Consider the following 25,104-nt stretch of genomic DNA (forward strand, 5'->3'; position numbering starts at 1 on the left):
CGCGCACGTACCTAGTCTACATCGGGCAATAACAAACTGCTCGACAAAAGTATTGAGAAACAAAAGATATATGAGGTAGCGGAAGGGGATGCGGAGAATCCGGTGGTGGAGAATGGCGCGGGATGGACGACACTGAGTGAGTCAACGATGGGAACGATATTACGTCTTGTCGAACGCCATCTTCCTCTTACGACCACCCGTCACCTACAGAAACTTACGAGGACGAGTGGCCAAGAAGTTGCCGCTGCGACTGAGCACTCGGCAGATTTCAGGATTTTTCGAGAAGACGTGAGGCATGGACAAAATGTCACCGATCGATTGGTCGTACATATATATCTATATATAAGCTCCGCATCTCGATTTAATGAGTACAGTATTTTAGATTTGCAAACAATATCAAAATCGATTTGAATTAAATTTGTCGGTCTCTCTCGACAACGTAAAATATGCACTGAAACGAAAAATAAAACTTTATTCCTTCGTGCGATTGAGAAAAAAACAAGTATAGAAATAGTTAATTGTCGCAATAAAATATATTTTCACCTTCATACATAAAAATATGATTTATACGTTGATGCACAAAAACTGATATTGATAATAATTGTTCGACATCCGGAAGAACTATTTGTCACGCTGCGTTGACTTTCGAAAAGTTTAGTAACGACACGTGAACGTCAACGAAATCAGAAATTGAGCATTATATGTTTATCATTGAATTCGAAAATGAGAGAGAAGACAGGCGAGCCACGCGACGCACGTCGGCGAAAGACTATCTCTTCGTCATGCTCATCGTCGCCGTGCGCCTGCTCACTCTTTGTGCATACTGATCGTAATGCATACTACGCGTACATGCGAGTCATAATGCGGCCCACCCACCTGCTTAGAAAGACCACCGACGCCTATTCCGGTTGGATTCCGTCTAGGAATCATAAATAGCGGCATTTCGATTTTGATGTCGCGCGCATAAACATCTTTCCTTTGTACTTATACCGAAGAGAAGAAGGATGCATTCTAAATAGGTTCAAGTCTTTTATAAATCATCATTAGTCAAATGATGTTAAAATGCATTATCTGCATTTATTGATAAATAAGAAAATTATAATTTAAATTTAATGGAAAAAAAGAAAAAACACGATCAATGCAGAAGCGGAATAAAAATCGATATCATCATCTTTGTATAAAAAAACTTGATTTTCAAGATATTTTATTTTAAGGTGTATCGTACTAAAGTGCCGATTGAAAAGAGATTCTTGGTATTGCATACATTATATGCGAGATGTGTAGTATCGTGTAGTGGAAAATGGAAAAAAATATTAGCCCTCCTCTTTGCAGAACAGAGAAGCAGAGGTATAGCGAGACAAACCATAGGCCATAGGGGACAGTAGAAGGAGCAGAGTATTACGACGCGTAGCTAAGTGGAAGAAACTTTGGTCGCATTTGATATGGACCGCAGATAACTGGTAACGTAGGCGCGGGCTTTTCTGTCATACAGATACATAACTTCCTCCTTCTCCCTTCCCCGCCTTTCTCCTAGCCACAACTGCCTAAGGTGTATATGGCCCGGTTAGTTCGTCCTGCAAGAGATACGCGCTCATACGCGCTTTTGCCTGCGCCAACGTTCGTACCTAGAGAGATCGCGAACCTAATCCTGAGAATTCGACCGCGGGATATTATTTATATGAGGAGAGTAGAGAACAAGGGGGAGAGAGAAGAGTACGAGCGGAAAGGTCGGGACGAGGCTTGATGGCGACGACGACGCCGGCGATGGTGCTGCTGCTGCAGGCTGCAGGTGATGGTGAGCCTCCACCATCAGCCTCGCTGCTCTTCGCCGCGGTTACTCCCGGTCACGACTCGCGAGCTCCCGTATTTGAATACAATGCGTTATATTGTCCGCGTCATATCATATATCTCCCCGTTAAATAAACACTGTCTCAATATTTAGACCTCGCGAACGGGCCTCGGATCCGCGCGCATATACCGGCGAGATCCCAGGGTCGAAGGTACAGTGAGCGAACGGAGAAGAGAAACAACGAAAACCTACCTCATCTTGTAGTCGGGCTCTCTCTTTACATAGAACCGCAATATTACATTATATTTGACATACGTTATTACATGCAGGAATTAAAACTGTTACCATATCGATGATTTTATAATTTTTTATTCTATGGAAACAAAAGTAGTATATCCTATATCGATTGTTATGTTTTTTTATCATAAACAAATAATTTTGAGGATACATCGATAAAATGTTTAGGCAAAAAAATCTTATATTTATAATAAATTTTGAAATTTATTTTTATAACAAGTAAAAGACTATTATGCAATATTAAAATATGAAAAAAATGTCATTTAATATAATCAACTTGTGTGTGATTATGTCGGAAAAAAGTTTTTGTTCTTAATTAAGACTTGAAAAGGACCTGAACCAAAGGTCGAAACGTAGTCTTGTTTTATGTCGAATTAATAAAGATCATCTTAGCCAGTTGGGTCGTTTTAATATTTCACCTTTTAATTTTTCTTCACTGGCGACACGAAATACTTTTAATATTTAATATAAGCATTCGTCTAGTAATCGAGAATTTTATTTTGTTCGCTATGTCTTGTAATTAAGATTCGGCCGATGCATAAAGGTAGCAAAAGATTTATTAGTCTAGTGGATAGAACCTCAAACGGATATTGCTTCGATTCGGTATTATTAAATATCAGTATCCACGTACAACGTTATTGATACATCGACGAGTCTTTTCTTCAACAAGGCTCCTCTACCATGCGGCTTCGTTAAACAACGTAATCGCCTGCCGCGTACATTTGTCACGTTTAATCTCGGCACTTTTCTCCAATCTTTACGATGGGATTTCGCAAGGAGATCTTATAAGAGATGATCGCGGCATGGCATCGTAATTTTCGGAATCCCAATCAGCGGGGGAATGAGCGATCGCTCGTTTCACCTGAGAGACGGAGGACCCCTTGTCCGCGCGTGTATATATACGTATATGTATATACGAGAGATATCGAGGCGCTCGTAAAACGACTGCGCGCGCGGTACGGTGTTAACTCGTGATCGAGATGATCTACAGTTATTGAATTCCCTGGAGGCTGCGCGATCGCCACATGTTCCCGCGCGGATACAAGTCTCGAACCTGGCGAAAGATGACGAGAGAAAGAGGAAGAGAGAGAGAGAGAGTGCGGAGATCGGTGGGTGTGGGTTTGACCTATAAGGTGCGATCTTATCGGTAAACGGGGAAGTGACGTGAGCAATCATCGCTTGGTCATCGAAGGCGAACCCGGATGACCCCATCAAGACTCGATCGCGAGGGACTCGACCGCAGTCGAGGAAGCCGACGAAAGCCACCTCCGCCAATGGCGACTGATAGCGATGGTATCCTCGGGTCCTGGGACCACGTAGGGAAGCTCTCATTTTCTGCTACGCTGCCTGTAATTGGGCCAATCATCTTCCATTGAGCAACCGACGTAATACACGGGAGTTATTTACCTGCATCGCTTCGCGTCGAGTAAGATCTCTCTCTCTCTCTCACCTCACTCGGCGATACGTATACGTAGGGCGCGTTGACTTTTTTTTACGATAATAACAGCCAACCGAGTTTGTTGATGGTAAGCTGCAAGCCCGGCGAATGGAAGATGACGGTGCATTAGGTGAAATATAAGGACGCATGATGAGCGGTTAGCGTCGGTGTTAAGATACTCTGGTAAACGACATGCCAAGTCGTTATTTCGTCGCTCGTATATGATGCACGTGAGAAAAAAATTATTAAATCAATATAATTTCGTTAAACGCGCCATTTATATCATATTTTTTATATCCGCAGAAACACGTAAGTATCTTATATAAAAAAAAAAATGTATTTTGAGAGCATTTTAAAGGGATGATATATTTAAAAAGCGCCAACGCGAAGACGCAGTTTTAGAAACGTCAACGCCGAAATCGCGACTGTTCATCTCGCGTCATCTCGCAGCAGCATTTGCAGTAATCCGATACGTCAGGCCGACATCAATTGACATTTAACATGCAGCCCTGCACTTGGCGTTATATGGATCTGTTGGCGTACTGTATCGCCCCGGGTTTATGATCTCATCGGGCGATTGATTTATGTCGGCAATTATAGCATAGCTAGGAGTGACGCACGACTCCGTGTCCCGAATGAGTTATGAGTGTTAATCTCGGGCGAACCAATGAAGGGGAGACTCTCGCCGCCGTTTGCCTCGCCACCACGATCTCTTCGTCCTTTTTCGACTCTTCCTGCACCGCGCGCGCGATTTGTCTTTTCTCTCGCCACGCCGTCCTTCGGCAGAGAGACGGCGACATCGACAGTCGACGCACGGATGATTGCGTCGCCGTAATCCGCCGGCACCTGATCAGGCGCCGCTCCGAACATTTGGGCAGTCGCCAATGTGCTTCATCGGCCAAAATATTAATGTTCCTTAATATCCTGTCTCGCGACGATGCGCGTGCGGATATTTCCCTCCGAGCGCAGCCTCCGTCTCGAATCCGCAATATTTCGACCTAGACATCATTTTACGATTCGACTTACTCATTGTAGAGCGTATATCCGAAGCGATCGGAGAATTCAGATTCGAAAAGATTGATTATACGCGTATCGAAAAGTAGTATTAAATTCAATGTATCGAAACGATTCATTATTATGATTATAATCGACTATTACATCGCAGTTTAATTGAAAGGCTCTCTTCTCTCTCTCTCTCTCTCTCTCTCTCTCTCTCTCTCTCTCTCTCTCTCTCTCTCTCTCTCTCTCTCTCTCTCTCTCTCTTTCTCTGTACAGCTTTTAACTTGTTAATTTTAAAATGTGCTTGTCCATCGTAATTATCTAATTTATAATTGGATGCGCAAGTTTACGATATTCTCTCTTTCTCTTTTTCTCTCATATGCGATTTTATAACGTACAGTTTATAATAATATCAAAGGATATTTCAAGAAAGATGGATTTTACGATGATAAAGATTATACATTTCCCGTATAATTATATACGCTGCTTATATGTACATTTTATATTACATCATCCTGATTCTAATGAGATGAGTTCGATACCGAATGATTTTATGATTTTATGAAGAGATATGTAGAGAAATATTAAACTATATATTATATATATATATATATATATATTTGAAGAAGCACAAATATATCGAATTGCAGTTTCAAGAACCAGTTTCCAGGCAGAGGAAACCGCTTTCGACATAAGGATCCCGAGATATTCCAGCTTTAGGATAGGAAGGGTGTTTAGCATAATTGGTGGATGCTGCAGCGCGACGTGTCCCGTCACAACAGCTAACATGTTCACGCTTCGTGTGCTCTTAGCTTTTTTCCAAATTATCCTCGCGCATGTTTAATCGCGCTTACCCAAGTACAAACTTGCTTTTGCTATAATATGCACTTAATGCTGACAAAGTTTACATATATACTTTTGTCATCTCTTTTCTCCTATCTTTAATAATGTAATGGTAATCTTATGTAAAAAGTTATCATGGATTATACCTTAATTTTTGATATATAATATATATATGTAATATATGTTGTTCATAAATATTGATACTAATTTTAATAAATGCATCTCTCGATATTATTGCAAAAAAAAGATAATAAAATGTCTCTAATATATCAATTGAAATATCAATTGAGTTTTACTGCGGTAAAGAGGAAACGATCATTAAATTTAACGGAGAACTTTCACGCTGCAAGTGCCGGTCTTAGTTATGCCGTGGGTTATTTTCTTTAGAATGAGAGGAAAAGGAAATTGGTCGCCGTTGGTGGACGTTGTTCTTCGAGAATAGACGCTTTTACAAAAACTGGCTCGCGTCCGATGACTATACCGCGGTTATACTTTGCTTCGCCCTTGACTCGCGTGCACGAGTCCGCTGCGCTGACCGGCAAGAAATGCAAGCGGAGGCAGCCTTGAAAGTTATTACACTGTCCTGCGTAAAACATAATTAGATGACGCTCGGCCGGAATGTGATGCCACTACTCCTTCCGTGACCCCGCAGCTCTCAACTTAACGGCAGCTTTAGTCTGAGCCCAACTAATAGCCTCAATTATCTAACTAATTAATAAATTACCTCTATATGCAGGAACTGGAAAAACTAATTATATCTTCTTTGTCGTAAAATTCTCTATCAGTCAATAGACATTGTAATAAAGTTTAAGAAAATTTCAAATTATTAAGAATGTCTGATTATAAACAGTTTAAAAGTATCAACTGTTCGCCCTTGCGATATATCGCATTGATGGTTTATCGGTACAAGGCTATCGCACGATGCAGTATCCAAGTTTCTAGCGCACTCGAGTTTGGATCCTCCAGAGTCTTCGATTGCCGACCGCGCTTTGGCACGTACGATGTTACACAAACGAGAAGACCAGCGCCAACTTATACGCTTACACACTTAAACTCGAAACCGGACATACACCTACACATATACGGGACCAGTGTGTCGGGGAGCCGTCGTTCGCAACAAACTTTGAATTTATATCACTAAGACGATATAAACGTCATAAATCATTATTATAATAACGGTTTCGTACGTAGCTACTACACCGTTTGCGACTGCGCCCGTTGCGCTCGACACACGTATACACCAACATACGCGCAATCAACGTAGAGCAGAGTCAAAACAGAAACGTTAAATCATGGCGTGTCCCCGGCAGCAGACGAAACGCCGACTCGCCCTTGCGAAGGGGATGGCGAGATTGCCGGCTCGACAAAGAAGGAGATCGGTGGACGAGTTGAGGGCAAGAGATGGGGGAGAGATGGGATAGAGAAGAAGGCGAAGGAGGAGGAGGAGGCGCAGGAGGGGTATTTACATTGCTAATGTATCGCCGGCCTAACTTCTAATTAAACAAATTCGCACAACTCAGCGCGCCGCGCGGTTGCCGCGCGGAATTACTCGGGGGAGGAGGGAAGAACATCTTACTCCCTTTATCGCTCCTTTTCCTTTCGTTCTTGCTCTCTCGCTATCCCTTCCTCCCTTTCCAGCGACGATGAAAACTGAAGAGAGCGAGAAACTCTCCCCTTCCCTCCGCGACTGGAGGGGTCGCTCGTTAGCGCTCTTAACGCAACTTACCGCCTGGAGCGCAAGCCCCCCTGATTCATCGGCAAGGGGGAATGAATATTTATAAGAAACTGCGAAATAGTGTAGCCTCTCTTTCATTCTTTCTCTTTCTTACTTTCGTATATGTATAGCCACCCCCGTTGTACTCTTGTGTCTCACCATCTAGTCCTTGCTGACTCGCTGGGATGCCCTTCTATATTTCTCTCGCTTCTCTCATTTTCTTGATGTGGTAAGATTATTTTCCGGGTATTACGAAATCATCACGACTATTCATTGCGGGCGCACATCGATTACTGGATTTATAGCTAAAACGCGTTGTTTCGTCATACACGCACAATTTCGTAGTTTTGTGAATATTAGTGACGCCTTAATCTATTGCCGCTAAATTTTAACTTACAACAACTTGCAACAATGTTTCGAACGCGAGATTGGATATGTTAAAATATTTAATTTTTTAAAGCAATATTATATATTTAAATCTTTTTTTAAAATACAAATTATTCAATCGTCTCTCAGATTTAAAGCATAAACTTTCTATTGCGTTGTACATCTTACAAATTATTTGAGAATCGAAATCGATCATATCATATATAATAAAATTTCAAAAACCAAGAAAAACTTAATAAACCGTATCAAACATATAAAGATTCTAGATACCCGATAATTTTCCGAAAAAAATTCCCTCAGTCCATCATCTGGCAAAACATAAAGATATCATATGTTCATTAGTCTGCACTAATGTTAATTATATTTCGCGTTAAGCGCTCGCAGGCACACAGCAAAGTTCGCCAGGATGTTCGCAAATTATTTATGCGACGCACAAAGTCGTAACGTCACGGAGAACGCGCACTTTATCATCTGGAACTTGTAGAAGAGGATATTGTCGATATTATTTATACGCCTACAGAGCTAACGGTCCAACGGTTATATCCAGTTAATTTATTCGAGCAACTCGTCCCGCGTCGGGCATTCGGTTTAGCGCTAAATCCAGTGGCGTTTCCCGTAATTGATTTAATCGACCGGATTAATATCGAGCGTGTGTATCGATTAAAGTAAGTGCGGTACTTGTATACGTTCCTTACCTCGCGCATCGGTATATACGCGTATAAACAAGTTATCGAGTAATAACTTAAGCACGTCTGATGGATGTCCGTTTCCCCTGACTTGATTCTCCGAGAATCGTTGCCGGCCATGCGTAAGAGAGATAAACCGTATAAACGCCATCATAGATTTTATACAAGGATAACTTACAGTCATAAATATCAAGTGTCATTTTATTTATTCCTGACACACATGCGCGCAATATCTGTTATATCTTCTTGGATACTCGAATCAAGAATTATTTCTCTCTCTTCATCAAGACATTTCCGTAGAGTATCATTAAATTTTTGTATTCTTTTGTTTAAACATTATCGATAATATGTACGTGAGAATTTCGTTTATCTAAACTAAATAATAAATTACTCATTAAAGGCGATTGTATATTTGAAGGACTTATACGATATCCAAGAATGTGGCGTAAGGCTGTCAAGTTGATAGAAAACCATGTTAGACATTCGACAGTCGCGTCGTGTGAGGTCCCACGACTGCTTCCTGTGCCGTTGACTATCTGCGACCGTTTCCGGCGTGTGTCTCCGTCGGCTCGATTACACCGCAATAAAACACCGTCCTGACACCTGCGGGCTCGACAGGGACCTCTGTCTCCTTTTCTTGATAACGAATCCACAAAGCCAACTCTATATTCCTTCGAGGGCCGACGCGACGGTGCGTGCAAAAATCACGGCAAGCCTCCAGAGAATTGATAACTTCTGACCGTGTGAACATGGCTCTTTGGAAATACGACTTTACTCGAGGTAAACAAAACAAGAGATAGACACTTGCCGGAAGTAATTTACATTTATAATTTGCAATTTTTCCGCGTTTGTCACGATATCCACTTCGTTCTCGGATACATTCGCATGAGTATTACTCGCGAGAACGCATAAATCCGTGAATTAAATACATCTAGAATAATCTAGATGTATATCTCAACGAGCCTCAATCTCGTTTGGCTTAAGCTCGAGCAAAGGTCTCCAAAGAAGTATATCTCATTAATAATGAGAGATCTTATTTATCGTGCGCAAACACATTTAACATACTTATAATGTATCTTAGAGATTAATTTTTTATACGAATCCAAATATAAATAAAAAATTAAAACTGAAAGTATTAATTTCTGAACAAATAAATACATTTGATTCGTAATTTTTAGGAGAGCTATTCGACATATTTCAATTTCGTTTTTTTCCCCCCTAGACTTAACATTAGCTTATCATCCAAGTTTGTAAGTAGGGAGCTCGATAAAACATGCTCGGTAATCAGAAGCTGCTTTCGAGATGTTATTTCAGATGACTACAAAGATTGCCGCTGTGCTCCCAGGCCGTAAATCATGCGGCTCTTTCGCGATCAACCGTGTTATTTGTCACGATGACTACAGGGAAAGATAATTCGTGAAAAATTTGACGTCAAAGGCAAGCCAGTTAACGGGCTCATTATAATGGATGTTGGGCTTATCATTTAGTTTTGCCGTCCATGTAATAAAATAAATTTGTCAATACGCAATTCGCGCAATGGACGCACGAATTTGCGAATAATCGCAAAATATGTCGCGTTTAAACGGCCGCGATTTATTACGGCCGGACTGTAACTTGCATTTCACAAACAGCGCGTCATGAAATCTATTTTCGCAAAATATAAATTACCGTTTACAACAAACCTGCGTAATTCGGTCTCGTGAATAATTCAAACGCGCGCTCGAGTATGACACCGCCTGTCTAGAATTTCAATTACAGAAAGACGTGTTCTATAGGTTTTTTCTCTTCACGGGCTGAAAAGACACTACAAATTAGAGAGAAAGAATCTCGCATAAAAATTAATTTAATCGTACGAGCGACTCTCCGAGACATTCACACTCTTTTGCTTGACGCCAGCGTCTAAGAAAAAAAAAATGATCTTACAAAATCTATAATTCGCGGCCGGATCTATATATTAAATGTGAAGCACACAGCGGCATTATAAAGTTTTTGAATAATAGGGTTGGCGAGGCGATAGAATGTATGACGTGTTTATAAGCCAGCACTCGTACAAATACGCGGTCGTGCTCTTCGCGATATGTTTGCACTCGCGTATGCACGTGTATATACCAAATGTACATGTACATGTGTATAGCTGTGTGTGCTCAAGCGCGGGTGCTCAGCGAGCGAGCGGCACTTTGTGGGGTCGTAAAACAGCGGCAGTCTTGTAAATCTGTGCCCGAGTGTGGCAGTCCTGACAGATTCTCGCCCTTCCTCCCCTCCTCTTCAACCCCCTTCGTCGCGAACCCTCCCGCTGGTTCCCCCATCAATCTCCGTCGACGAACAGTCTCTTATAATGAGGTCGTCGCGCGAACGCGGTGACCTTCGTGGTAAGATTGCACCAGTTTCGAGATACCGCGCAACCTCAACGCCACGGATTTATCGACGATATCGCCACTTGACGGCAGCCGTGCCGGAAAAGACGCAACTCTCTCCGCATTTTGCGGATCAAATTTGTCATAAACTCGTGGACGATGAGTCAGATGATGTACGCTTGCCAGGCGAGCTCCGAGACGTCCAGAACGAATAGCGATCTGCATCTTGCTTTATCTGCCGCAACGATGATGTCTTTGTTTAATCTCCGTTCCATTTTCACTGGGATCTTTTTTTTTGTTAGTACGATTCATCAATTGTACGAATTTTACATTTTCTACGTGCATGCAATTAGCTCCTTAGATTTAATATAATACTCTAATAATTTCAGAGATTAGGTTTAAGAGGCTTCTCAGTCATAAATCATGTCTACGTGTGAATAGTTGAGTATACGAGCATAGATTATATCTTGGCAATTAATATCGGCAAAATTTATCGCGGCGAATTTTCTTATAAATACCTCGAAAGATACCCCGACATTCTTTCGACAGAGTTGCAAGCCTTAATGTACTACATAGTAATAATCTTATATATGTACAGTGTATATATTACTGTTTCATTATTTTAGTCGTGCCGCCGCGATTTTTACTTATGTTGCAATATTCTATACTATATTAGCAATGTTTACCAATTTATTTAAAAATATTGTTAATAATGAACAACATTTTTAACAATTAAGATTGATGTAATTTCACGTCTATAAAAAAAATTTCGCGTTTTTTAATCACAATTTTCTGTTTGTCGCAATTCGTATGTACATATATTAAATCTTTATAATAATTAAAAATACGGTAAATCAATCTAAAAAAAATAGAGATGAATTCAACTGATTAATACAATAGTAAATATACTTGAAGGGTTCTGCAATAGATTTCCGTTGCGATTGAGAGAGAACATTGCCTGTTATATACGTCGTTTATTTTATCGCGTTTCTTATAAGAGTTCGAGGCATTCGCGATGAATTCTGCGCCAGTGCCAACGCAAATGTTTAACGAAGAGAAGTTGCGAGGTCGTCAGCCAGCTATTTATTTACAGCGATCCCGCCGCGATTTTCGATCTCACGGTTGATGTAGAAAGCACGTAGCTCACGCGGATATCGCGCAAAGTGCTCGTCGTAAGGTATAGCTGTGCTTACGTCCAAGTATTTTACGATGTTATGCTAACCCGAATATCTGACGAGACGACGCACCGACAGGCGTAAAGCGTCGTTAATCACTGCCCACGAAATCTTTTTTTTTTTTTTGGCAACATCATTCAAAAACGATTTCATTGTTTGCCCCAAACAAAGAATTTTCCATTCTTTAAGCAATATGTTCGGAAAGAGAATATAGAGTTATACACTATATTTCTTATTTTTTTATTTATTTCTTTTATTTATTTTCTTTTATTTTTTTTTCTTATTCTTTTATTTGTATCTAGATTAACTTTGGCAAATCGCAAATCAATGACATATGATTATCACGATTTTATTTCTCGCCGAAAGGGACTGGTCTTCCCAAATGAAAGGAACTAAATTGCCAATCGATCGCTATTCTATATGACGGAGAGACGGGCAGCGCGGCCGGAACATAAAATTCACTAATCTGAAATGCAAATGCCACGCACGATTCCGCGGCGTATGTGTCGTTGCGGAATTTTTATTATTGCGACGTGAACTTAAGCCTGTTGTTCACGGTACGCAGGGCCTGTGTAAAGTGAAGAACAAATGTAACGAGGCAGTCGCGTCTTACTCAGATAGTAGCTTACCTGATCAGGCGCGCCTTACCCTTAAACGCAACTTCTTTTTGCGGGGGCCCCTCTTAGTATGCACGTGCGACCGTCGTAAAGTAGATGTACAGATCGCGCGTATCTTACAAAACTAAATTGGAACGAGACGAGAAGGGAACGAGAAGCAAAAAAAAAAAAGCAGAGAGCCGAGAGATAGAAACGGCAGAAATGGGATGGAGAGAGAGAGAAAGAGGGAGAGTGAGACAGGCAGGAAGAAAGAACGAGAAGACGGGCAGAAACTTGGTGCACAGAACGCACGACGAGAGTGCGAACACCCACCGGCCAGGCGCGGCATATCCAGCTGGCTCTCCCACGCGTTCAACTGACATCTTCATCATCCACCAGCGGAGTCACGTAGTAACAGGATTAAAATCTTTGCGCGAGCAGCCACTTCGAAGGACGTATTCGTCGAAAAAACACCTGGGTCTTCCTCTCTTCGCCATGCTTGAAATCGGATCGGCAACCAGCGTTTTTTGTAAATTTTGTCGCATTGGTATCAAGAACTTTGATATCGTGCTGTCTATTATCGATGTATAGATGGGTAAAGATATCAGAGATTTACGTCAAGCCATTATGAAATTCATTACATGTATTATAAGTAATGTTTATATTTGAAAAATATTACATTTACTTCTCTCTTTCTCTCTTTTCAGAAATAATTAAATTCTTCATCTCGGCTATTCATTTTCGCATTATATGACATTAAATAGCAATTTTAGGAAAAGCTACTATTTAAAACCAAGTTACAATAATTATAAACAAACTTAGTTAAATAAATACGTATTATACAAGTAAAGTTTTTATATCCATCATTACCCCAATTTGTATCCTAGATAATAAACAAAAACTATATGGAATGCACAAATAAATGTTTTCTTTCGCAATTTTTATCTCTGTAGCGTTTACTTTTTTTCCAATGTTCTCACATAATGTACCATCAATGACATTCGCAGAGGGTGAAGATTTAAGCTGAGCGCACGAGCGGGTGCAGATAGTTGTCGATTCCCCTGCGACATAACTACGTATTATAGGATGACCACTAGGCGAGGATTAAGTCTCGATGTCATCGACGTGGTCGGGCATGAAGTGGGTATGGAACGAACGGTCCTTCACACACGGACAACCAGCGCGCTGGTTATCGGCCGACCACGACCGCTACAAATCTTGGGCTATCGTCGAATCTCTCCTGGTTTTTGGTGGCTCTCTAATGCCTCTGCTCTCGCTTTCGAACATCGCGAATGCTCGGAGAGGGACCGTAGTGAAGAGAGAGAGGAAGAGAGAAAGGAGAGAGAAAGAGAGTAAATGTGTATATATGTGTATGCGGGGCAGCGAGAGGTTTGAGGGCGAGAAAAAGGGGGGAGAGGGAAGGGGTCGTTGGACTCCGATGGATATCCGGTACCCATATATACCCATCGGCGGCGGAAAGGGACACGGCGATCGACGGTGGTACTTGTGAACACGGGGAAAGAGTGAGGAAAAGAGAAGTCACCGACGGTATAGAGATAGTAACTAGGGATCTCCCCATAGCTCTTGGCGTGGCGCACATAAAGAACAGAAACGTCGGGATGTGTTCAAGACGAACTGCGCTTACGCGGATGCGGATTGCGCTACGAGGGGAGCGGGGAAGGAAACCACGCAGGAGAAGATGGTCGAGTGTTAGGCTATCGGTAAAACGAAGAGGAACGAATCTAGACTCCCCGACGGAGGATCTGCGACCAGTGCGAATTCATCGGCTAGCCAATCGTCCAAAAATTATCGATTTTGATATCATCAATGATCCTTTGAGAAATTTCGACAGAGGTTCTCTTAAGATAATTTTATATAAGAAGCTTATACAAAAGGTACTTGGGCATCAAATAAAGTTACTCTCTGTACTTCAAATATATGTGTTAAAAAAATTAAAAGGTGTATGTGTCCTGTTGCACAATCTATAATGAGACGACATTCATGTTTTTTACATTTATCTATATTATTTATATATATTTATTCATCTGCATCGATGTTTTCCTTCAAGATTACCATTTGTAAACGATAAACTTTTCTTACATTACACTAGTCCTCATCGAGACGCGATGTGTAACGACGGTAGCGTTTAAATACCGTTGGGAGAAATGAGGGCTCGTTTCTTTAAGGCGAGGGTTAGTTTAAGGGCCGTTCGAGAATCGGTAGCCTCTCGAGCGATGTTTTATTTTATCCTCTTCGCTCCATAAGATCGCATTCTTTACGACCCATTAGACGAATTCATTTACCAGCCCCGGGCAATAGGTAGGTGAGGTCCGTAAGCCCTCTTTTCTCCTTTTCTTTCCTTCTCTCTCTCTCTCTCTCTCTCTCTCTCTCTCTCTCTCTCTCTCTCTCTCTCTCTCTCTCTCTCTCTCTCTTCATCAGTTATCCTCGTCTTGCTTGCCTTTCTTCTCTCTCCTTCTGTCTTTCGGTCTCTTACATACTTTTACTCCGTCTCTTTTCTCCCTTTTTCTTCGGCGTTTGCCTTATGCGGCACTTCTTCATCGTTCTCGTCTTGAATCGGCGACTTATTCCCCTCTCCTCCATCATCCGCCACGGAGGATCAGAGACCGAAGAGATCGGTCGCTTCGTAATTATTATTCGAATGGCCGATCGAACCCGATCAGGGGTATATATACATATATACATTCTATGTTTACGATAACGTCGCCCAATTGATGCGCCGGCTGATGCACCCGGCGATTTAGATAGGGAAATCAGAGGCGACGCATCGATTCGAATTGAATGCACTGGCGATTACCAAGAGCGTGTACGCTCGATCGACGGTTTTTGTTACAGTATATATCGTGGCTATCCTCGCGCGCAATTGCGCACACGACGATAATCGTCGTTCTTTCCGCTGCGAGCGCATTATCGGACGCGCGACGTTTTAGTGCCCGCGAAATCATTCAATTACCTTCTTTCGACTCGATGACTCGCGATCATTGTGCTTGAATAATTACGCACCATTGACCCCTCGAAGTAACGGACGACTTCCGGCGATCGAGCGTTTGCGCGGCTGCGCTTAATAGCCCCGACTCGTAAAATCAAGTCTTATCGAGGATTTATTGGGCGCTCGCTAAGATAGAGCAAGATTTAAATTCTTTATCGTTACCGTTAGCCATCCGTCTTGCCCCCCTCATTCTCTTCTCTCCGGGTTTCTCACCGGCCCCATCGCGCGCGACTCCCTCTTTTCTCTCACACAAATCCTCCTTTACTACAAATCCATCCGCGCGCCGGGTTTACTTTCAAATTTGAGCGTACGTTTCTTTCGAACTTGATCTTTGATCGTCAATTTTTTATGCCAATGTATAATCATAAATGTCGATGAGTCACCGCGATTTATATTTTATATGCCGGAGAATAAAAAAGAATATGAGACAGAATATTGTATATAATTTCATATATCTCCATTATATTTCTAACTTGTAAAATTAAATGTTCAAGTTTATGAGTTACTCCTATCACGTCACGTATCTCTGAAATTTTATGTGGGCATTTTATGTAATTTAACGTATATATAAATTACACACACCATTTTATAATAAAAACATTTTTGGGGGGAAAAAATTAATTAAATTCCATTTCTCAGATATATTTTTATCTCTCATATATAATATTCCTATCTTCTCATCTCTATACATTATTAGATATATATTTAATATCATATGTATATTATTTCATTATATATTAAATTATACATAATTAAAATTTATCTCTCACGACGTATTAGGAAAAAGATACGAGAGAGCATTTAACTCTCGAGTACATTCGGAAAACATGCCGAGAATGTTTGGCACATTGTTAGAAAATCGCTTTATTGCAAAATTAATGGTAACTTGTTTGGTTGATGTTTCAGAATAGATCGCTCGAGAAGATCGTTCCCGCGACAACATCACAGCCGCCGATCCTCCCTTACGGAATAAGCGAGCGAAATAAAATGAGGAATACAGAGACGGCGGGACGAGAGGAAGCTACTCGGCGCTGTATCAATTCATTAGCGCATTACGGTTAAAATAAAAGTATCCGCGTATCTGCGGCATGCGGCGTATCTCTTATGAAGAGGATGAGTGGTGGCCGACCGGTTTCTTCTGCGACTCCTACCCATCTCTCCTCCCCCGCTTCCCCCCTCCCCCTATCTCTGCCTTCCTTCGGCTTCTTCAACAGATCGACCTTCACCGTGATTTGCTGGCTAGCGACCGCCATCCGGCGACTCCAAGTCGTCATTATGCACCGCAAATGGCGAAAAAAAAAAAGAGGAATAGGAAAAGACGACGCGCGCGAATCCAGCCGGGTAAGGACGGAAAGCGAAGGGCGGGTGGGTATGATCGGGGGAATTGGTCGGATTCAACGGAGGGTCCGCAGGCCAGCGGTGTCCTTGAGGGAGATGATATCTCGCGTAACGTCTCCCGGCTGATAAGCGAAATCGTGCGCTCGTAATGTAGTATACAGACTCGCCGGTTTATCTAGTTTATCCGCCGACTGTGTCTATTCTTTGCGGTTAACATACGCGGGGGTGAGTTTGATACTGATGCGGTACATTCGATGCGGTATTGTATGGCACCGAATTAGCGAGCGCACACTCCGGACTCCGGACACTCTCTCTCTCTCTCTCTCTCTCTCTCTCTCTCTCTCTCTCTCTCTGTCTCTCTCTCTCTCTCCTCGCTATATTAAGGATCCCTCTCTCCCTTTCTTTGACGTTCGCAGGCGTAAATTTCGAATACCATCTCCCGAAGAAGGCGAGGAGATAAGCCGCGCGCGGAGAGAACGGATACCGGTATTTCTAATTAATGCAGAGGTATCTGTCGAAAGAAAGCGAAAAGTGGTTTCACGTTTAACGATCGCGCATCGATAGCGAGAATCCGCGCTATTAGTTAGACATTTAACGACCGAACCCGTCAGACTAATTATAATAAGAATACGCCACGGTGACAAATCGTTTCAAATGGACACTTACCCTTGTTGGTGCGATGATGTGACGAATATTTGGTTCCTTTGCATCCATTACTTTATATACATTATGTACATTACTCGGACGAAGAAAAATTAATCGAGACGGCTCATAACGAGACGATGCCGGTTTTCTTGAAATATGTAAAACTTTAGTAGTCTCAGACGAGGTCGGTTGTAAATTGTTTGAATCGCCTCTCGATATAAAATCGGTCCTTCGATTTCTCTCTCGCGAAAAAGCTTTATCTGCAGTTTAATCGCATGATTTTTATTGTAAATGTATTTTTATATGTATTATAAAGCGTTGAATAAATTTTTGAAATAATGATCGTCTAATGACAAAGACAGTGTTTTTTTTTTAGAAAATTTACAGGAAACGACCACTTATAACTTCTCGAAAAAATGTATGTGATATCGTTCATGGAAAGTATTACAATATGACATCCCGAGTTATCTCAAAAAACCATTATATTCAATCTTTGTTTTCGTGAATGATAGAAGAAAATTGTGATTTGCAGGAAGCAGGCAGAGATAAACTGAAAAGAGCACATGTTCTTAGTTTATAACATATATATTTATTTGAGCTTTTAATTGCATTTTAAAATACAACCGAAATAATTAAATAATGACAAATCTGGTAAAATGGTTTCAAGAGTCGCGTATACATGATGCATATCTTTGTGGTTGCGTGTTTGTAAGTAGGTAGGTACGTTTCGAGCGTATCATTCGCACGGCTGGCTGTTCTTTTTCTCGAGTGTCACTGCGACAAAGTAAGCGTGTGTGTGTGTGTGTGTGTGTGTGTGTATGTATGTATATACGTGTGTGTAAGTGTATTTGCACGGGGTACGTATGTATTCGTGTTAGTCGCAGCCACGTAATGGTATCTCGTCTTACGTTCATCACACTCTCAGCAGTCGTATATAATTACAATAATAATATTAATATTATTATTATGTCGATAAATACTTTTTTTAAAGTCCGCGATGGAAGAATTAGAGTTTACAAGAAATACGTATACAAGTATGTTCCGTTCTTTTCCGGCCTTCGTTGTTGAGGGCCGCACGCAGCTGCTCTATCTTTCCCCGTCTGTTTCTACTATCTCAATCTCTCGGAAGCATTCTTTCCGTTCTCCAAACTGTCATTTTATTTTTTTATCGCTCTATCTCTCTTTCTCTCTCTCTCTCCCTCTCACGCGCATTTTCGTTCTCTCTTATTCTCGCGTCATCCAGGTAACATTCATATTCTCTCATTAGATTCCACTTGCGCCCTATGCTCCGCATTTATTACGCCACACGCATATATATCACTGTAATATAATAATTGTAATTATAATCAATATACACAGTATTCGCGATAATTCGAGTGATAATAATGACAATATTTTACACGTAAAATGACACGTTGGCTCGTTCTCGTCGCAATAAATATTATTTGAACAAAGAAAATTTACAATGGTCTACACGTACGTTATACGTCGAAAAAATTTGCGTTCTTCGACGACGCATCATTCTCTCTCGCATACATTCTCTTTTTCTCTCTCCTCTCTCTCCTCTCTCTCTCTCTCTCTCTCTTTCTCTCTCTCTCTCTCTCTCTCTCTCTCTCTCTCTCTTTCACACACGCATTCATTCTCGCGCGTACTTATTCAATTAACTTATTCGAGTCTCGCTATTGCACCGCATCTCTGCACCCTTCGGCTCTTGTCGCTCTTACACTCGTTCCAAGGTATCTCCATACCTTCTATTCGCAGCAGTCGTAATACTCTGCGAGGCGGTTCTCTTCGTCCGTCCCCGCAAGCAAAACTCACTTCGTTTTTTTTTTCGTAGTAATAAGTATCAACAAAGAGATTCCTATACAGGGTCGAGAACCCTTGCCTAGCCTATGCTCTACTAAACTACGGCCTTACAATCTAGAGGTATACATGCTGACGATCTTACGACAGATGATAGATAAGCTTTCTTTTCTTCTCGCCGTCTCTTTCTCTTTCTCTCTCTCTCTACCTCTCCATCTCTCTTTCTCTTTCGCTCTCGCTCTCTCTAATTTAACCGATTTTTTGCAGTTTTCTTTGTCTCACGCAATCTTCCTCATCTCACGTCGTAAACGTCCTTAAGTATTTATAAAATCACAAACTTGGCCGCGTGCCGAGCCCCGTGACTCAGCAGTGCCGCGAGATATGGTGGCATCACAATTTAATTAACGCTCGTTCAACACCCACATCATCGTCACACCCTCTCACGTTTCTTGGGCACAAAAGAAAGTAAGAGTCACTGGTACACTTTGTTAATTTTCTCATACCGATGAAAAGAGAGTGAATACGGAAAAAAAGAAAAAAAAAAAAAAAAAAAAAAAAAAAACCGGAAGGCGAAGTGTGCTGAGGAAAAGTGTCTCAACGAAATGTCAATTGTACAAAGTTGCGCGCGCGCGCGTACTTGGACTCTTATTCTCATATTCGCGATCGCGATCGAGGAAAAATTCTAAAGCGAAAAATCCTCTCGCGAGGATTTTTTCACGTCGCACGCGATCTATAGCAAAAAGAAAAAATCATTCCAAATGATTATGCGCGCGTCTACTCTAAAACATAATTCTCTCGTAACGACTAAAAATGTAATAAACGGGGAAAGAGAAGAGAGGGATCAGTATAAAAGAAATAATATAAGCGAGATGCATATAAAATGGAATTTGAAACCTCTCTCTCCAATGTAGAGACGTAGTTTAGTTTTTCGAAGGGCCTTACGCGGCGCACGCTAATCGTGTCGTCAACAACCCAGGAATGATGAGTGCGTCCTCGATGAAACAAACTAAAACGATCGTCAAAAACGGAAACGGAGTCGCGTTGCGTCATATTGCGTTACGTGTTTGCATATTTTGTGACCGAACGAAATTTCTTGCTATAATAATATCGTCGCAACGGCAAAGTTTTTCTTTTTCGACGGAGATATCCACATTTAGGCTAAAAGAGCGCGGTGGCGAGGCTTAGCTTTAAGAAGGGGAAGAATCTCTCTCAGATTCCGAAACTATGCCTTCCTTCTCTGTATGTATGCAAAATAAAAATACCATTAAGTAAAAATCATATTTTCAATGCATTCACTTTTTTCTGAATTTTTTGTTTCTAGATATATTAAAAAAGCATCTAATTAACATTATAATTTCACAAAACAATTCAAGAAAGAATCTATAAAGGAAGCAAGAATCAAGCAAGCTTTGTGTAAGAGATTTCCAAAATAAAGAATTAACACTTGTGTAGTGATAAATTATGACGTTTAATGTATGATAGCATCTTTAATTCATATGTTTCACCAAATAGATGTAGAATCATAAAAAAAATAAGAATAGTTCAAATCAATATAATTATATTATATTTCGACTTTTAATGCTACAAATTCACGAAAATAGATTTTGCGCCATTTGTCACGTTCCACGAATAGAAATTATATTTGTTACAAACAGAAATTATTTTTGCGTGCTTGCGGCATCGAAATTTAAAATATGTGAATTTATGTTGGTTTCTGATTCTTGATTTTTTTAAATATGAATACATAGTGTCATACGATCACAAGAAACTTGGTGATGAAAATACAAATGTTATGATACGATTAATCTCATATTACGAAAGACAATAATACGCGGAGAGAATGCGATTGATCTCAAATGCAAACGTGATAATCGGAAACTATCTTATATACGTTCACAATCTCTCTCATACGATTTCTTTTCCGCTTACCGGTATTGCCACGACACAGCCTCTTTAAGCATAAACCCGAGGACGTCGGATGCGCGACGACGTCGTTCGGCGCGGCGGTGTTCGCGGGGAAAAAGAGGGGGAAGGGGATGAAAATTTTCAATCATCGCTAGTTTTACAGTCGTTACAATATAGATACACTTATGTACAAGTGGCACCGCTACTTATGGGGCTCGGACTATACGTACTTACTGGACAACTGCTTTGCCAGCTCCGTATACTTGAGAAATTTGGAGTGCGGGCTTTCCTCGAGGGGAGAGGCCGCTGACTGCGACGGGCTACCGTTCGCTTGCGGAAGCGGCGGCGACTTGTTGCGTTGCGACGTCGGCGGCGACGAGGAGGAGTTGCGACTCGGTCCACTGGAAGTGCCCTGGGAGGCTGCAGCGGCGGCCGCAGCCGCCACGGCCGACCTGCCGATGGTCAATGGATCCGGGATGACGCCGTCCTTGACAAAGTGCATCTTGGAGAGGTGATGCCTGTACGCGCCCTTCGAGATGAAAGGCGTATCGCAGAATGCGCATTTCATTATCGAATCTGCGGTAACCACCGCATCGTTGCAGGCCCAGCTGAATGCCAAAATGGCGCCCGGCGTTGGACCGGTCACTCCTCCGCTACCGCTGCCTGGACCGATGGTAGCTGCGGAACTACCCCCGGATCTCGAAGCGCCGCTGGCGCTCGGACCTCGCGTTTCCGTCTTGTCGCACAATTTCTGCAACGCCGCGAGAGGATGGCTGCTCGTTTTGCGTCCTTGCGAGTCGACGTTGCTTCCACCAGCTCCGCCGCCTGCAACACCGGACAGGCTGTCGAACATGGAGGAAAGCGCTCCAAGACTACTCGACGCTTTAGTGTCGGGCGTACCCCGTGGAGTGACCGATCGATCGCTGCTCGTAGGACTACTCGTGCTGTTTCTACAGGGACTACGCGCGATCTGTTCCACCTGGTTGTTGGTCGGCCGTGGCGTAGGTGGATTCATGCGAGGTGACAGAACCTCTCGTCCGTCCTCCGGCGTTTCGTGGCTGCTTCGTCGGTGGTTGTAGGAACTCTGATCCTCCTCGTCTCTGCAGTCGTCCACTATCTCCTTCTTCACAAACACTTCCCTCGTCGATTGCGATTGCTGTTGCTCCTCTTCGTTCGCGCCTCGTTCCTCTGTCTCTTCGTCCCTCGGCTCTTTCTTTACCACCACGGTAGACGATTCCTCGTCTCCGGATTCTTCTGTAATCTGACGATGGCGACTAGGTAACGGCGCAGTCTGTTTCTCTGGAGTGACACGATGATGATGAGAAGACAGAGAACTCGAGTGTCTTTCGTGACTCGTGGTAGACAGATCCATGCGTCTTTCCGGTGTCATGGTATCCGTTCTGCCGCTTCCTCGCTCTGATATTGAACTGGACTCGCTACCGCTTCGTTCCCTTCTCGCTGCGGCGTTTGCGTTGTAATGCTGCTGCTGCTGATGCTGCTGTTGATAAGTTCGAAGTAGATTCATCGTTTGCGGATCCACCAGAGGTTTCGTGTAATCCACGCTCTCGTCGATGCCTAAGCGCTTGAGAATGCTTGTACCCATAGGTGCGCCAGGTTGAGCGTGATGTATACCGGGTGTGCCGTGTCTTACGCGAGAATCGAAACTCTTCTCGATAAGCTTCTCTATTGCATTCAAAACCGATGGCGAAGTACCTATTGGAGCGGTGCTCTCATTGGCGTTCGGTGTAGGAGTATCTTTTCCAGGTGTGGTCGCATCGCTGGCGGAGGATGGAGATCGATGATGCCTCGATGATATCGAAGACGTTTCCTCGTTGACGCTCTTACGTCCGCTCTCGGTTGGCGGTAACGTTGCAGGTAAATGATTCGACATGAGCGCGTTCTTCAAGAAATTTCGCTGATTGACGCCCACCGTGCCTGCGCCGATGCATTGACGTATGTGCTCCACAAAGAGCGGAGTTTCGATCTTCTCCCCGCATTTCTCGCACGTAATTCTACTGGCTTGCTTGCCAAGGCTATGAGTCAGACTGGCAACAGCATCGCCGTTCTTAAATTCATTTTGCGCGCGTTCCAGTTCCAGCAGCTTCCTCACGGGCAGTGACTTTTTTCGTTTCTCGCGCGTTTGCCGCCGACGTCCCCCGCTCTCGGTAATCGAGCGCATTATGTGTTCCTTGTAATGCGAATTCTTCACCATGTGGTTACTCAACTCCTTCAGAGAACTGAACGCTTGATCGCAAACCTTGCAAGTCAGCACTGCGCTAACATGACTGCTCGTCGCGCCAGCACCGGGACCGCCGTTGTTTCCACCATGAGGACCGGATCCTCCACCCGGTTGTACCCCCGCGTTGCTTCCTCCACCGGCACTTCCGGCGCCACCTCCAGCAGCGCCAGTAGTGTTACCGCTCTTGCTCTCGTCGGACGACTTCCAGGATATTATTTGCTCTTGAGAAATAATATTTGTGTAATGCTGCGTCTGCTGCATATGCGAGGTCATTTCGGCTAGCGAACGGAAGCTCTGCCCGCACCACATGCATTTGAGAATCTGCCGCGTTTGCTCGGCACCCTTGCCTAACCAGACGTCCTGACCTCGCACGAGCTTTCGCGGCAGTGGCATCGTTTCTTTGATCAGAAGATTCAAATCGGATGGACTTTGCTTGCTGCTGGGTGTAGCCGAACTGTTGCTACCAGTATTACTGCTGAAAGTTTGCGGTTGATGTGGTTGCTGAGGCGGCGGGATGGTTGGCATGCTCGTTTGCTGCGAGTGAATTCCTGGCGCCGGAGGTGGTACCGGCATATTGACGCCGCAATGCTTCGCTTCCTTCATGTGCGTCGTCATCGCTGCGAGAGTTGGGAAACTCTGTTTGCACCATACGCATTTTAGAACGTCCTTGGCTTGATCGGCTCCTTTGTTCAACCAATGAGATTGCCAGGCGCTGTGACGACTGCTGGACGTTGTGGCCGGCGCACTGGCACCCGTTACGGCAGCACCGCCTCCGGAAGACGATCTGAAGAGGTCCTCGCCGCCGAGTTTACTCAATTCGCTCATTTTTTCGAGCGCCTTTGTAGCTTCGCTAGGTTGATACGGCTTTTCCAGCGCTGTCGGTGGCTTCATCTTCCCGTTCCAAAGCTGATGATGATGATCCACTACACCGCTAGTGCTCTTCGGTGAAAGCTGCTGGTGACTAGTAACTGCTGCTACCGCGGCAGCAAAGTACGGGAAATGTGAGGCCATCGCTGGAGATGTCCAGGGGGACACTACGGGTCGGCCAAAGCTGGATGGTGCGATTCCCGGCGCCGTTTCTTGATGGCTCGTCGAAGAAGCCAATCTCGATGACTTGCGCGGTGGTGGAGGCGACGAATTTTCCATGTCGGGTCGTTTTCTACTGGGCACTGAAAGATCCAGCGGACCATTGTTCGTCTCTGTCGAGGAAGACGGCGTAGGCGGTTTACTGAGATTTAATATCTGTTCTTCCTCATCTTCCTCGGTCGAGGACGCTTTCCTCGTGCTAAAGTCCAGCACAGCCGGTAAGGGTGTCGCTGACGGCGAGATATCCCCAACGCTGGTAGGCGATACCAAGAGTCCGGGGGTAGCAGCTGGTGGCGAACACGACGAGGAAACCAGAGGTGACACCGAGCCGCGCGATAAAGGCGAGTGGCCGAGAAGGAGACGCTGATGAGTCTGTTGCAGATACGCCGCCATGACCGCTGCAGAATGGGGTGGTAGCAGGGGGTGAGTTCCAAGGGGTAGAGGCACGATACTATTTGGACTGACTGGGCTCGCGCTGCTCCTGGTAGCAGGTGGTGGGGGACTTCCGGTCGCTGGACCGGACGATTCCCGAGAATCTCTCGAGGGACAGCGCGGACTCATTGGCTCCCTGAAATTGCAAATGATACCGAGTGCTATAATTTTCAAGTACGGACGCGCGTTTCTTCTTCGAGATCTCTCCAGGATTCCAAGAGGATCCGATTATACGATGGATAAAACGAATCTTATCAGAGCTTTGCGAAACGTTCGACGAAACTGGCAATCGAACAGCGGTCATTAATCATGATAATTGTGCGATAATTTTCCTGTAACCGATCCACGAGCATCGGTATAACGTAAGTAAC

At 43.3% G+C, this 25,104-nt stretch overlaps 2 protein-coding genes across 7 annotated transcripts in view; one reads left to right on the plus strand and one right to left on the minus strand.

Moving 5' to 3' along the window:
• Nucleotides 1–16,352, plus strand: part of LOC145946583 (uncharacterized) — a 216,595-nt gene extending 200,243 nt beyond the window's left edge. For 4 of the 5 annotated variants that reach the window (XM_083056282.1, XM_083056285.1, XM_083056283.1 and 1 more), the window contains one exon: nt 16,197–16,352. In XM_083056282.1, coding sequence (XP_082912408.1) covers nt 16,197–16,347 — 151 coding nt within the window. In that variant the 3' untranslated portion in view covers nt 16,348–16,352. Of the gene's footprint in view, nt 1–16,191 lie in introns of all 5 variants that reach the window. The other variant, XM_083056286.1, reaches the window with a different exon arrangement.
• Nucleotides 16,353–17,550: 1,198 nt separating this feature from the next.
• Nucleotides 17,551–25,104, minus strand: part of Tio (zinc finger domain-containing protein tiptop) — a 119,955-nt gene continuing 112,401 nt past the window's right edge. For both annotated transcript variants that reach the window (XM_083056267.1, XM_083056266.1), the window contains exon 4: nt 17,551–24,869. In XM_083056267.1, coding sequence (XP_082912393.1) covers nt 21,197–24,869 — 3,673 coding nt within the window. In that variant the 3' untranslated portion in view covers nt 17,551–21,196. The remainder of the gene's footprint in view (nt 24,870–25,104) is intronic.

This window comes from Prenolepis imparis, unplaced genomic scaffold, assembly GCF_030444845.1.
Source record: "Prenolepis imparis isolate NDT839.2.m4 unplaced genomic scaffold, iyPreImpa1.0 SCAF_17, whole genome shotgun sequence".
NCBI classification, from domain to species: domain Eukaryota; kingdom Metazoa; phylum Arthropoda; class Insecta; order Hymenoptera; family Formicidae; genus Prenolepis; species Prenolepis imparis.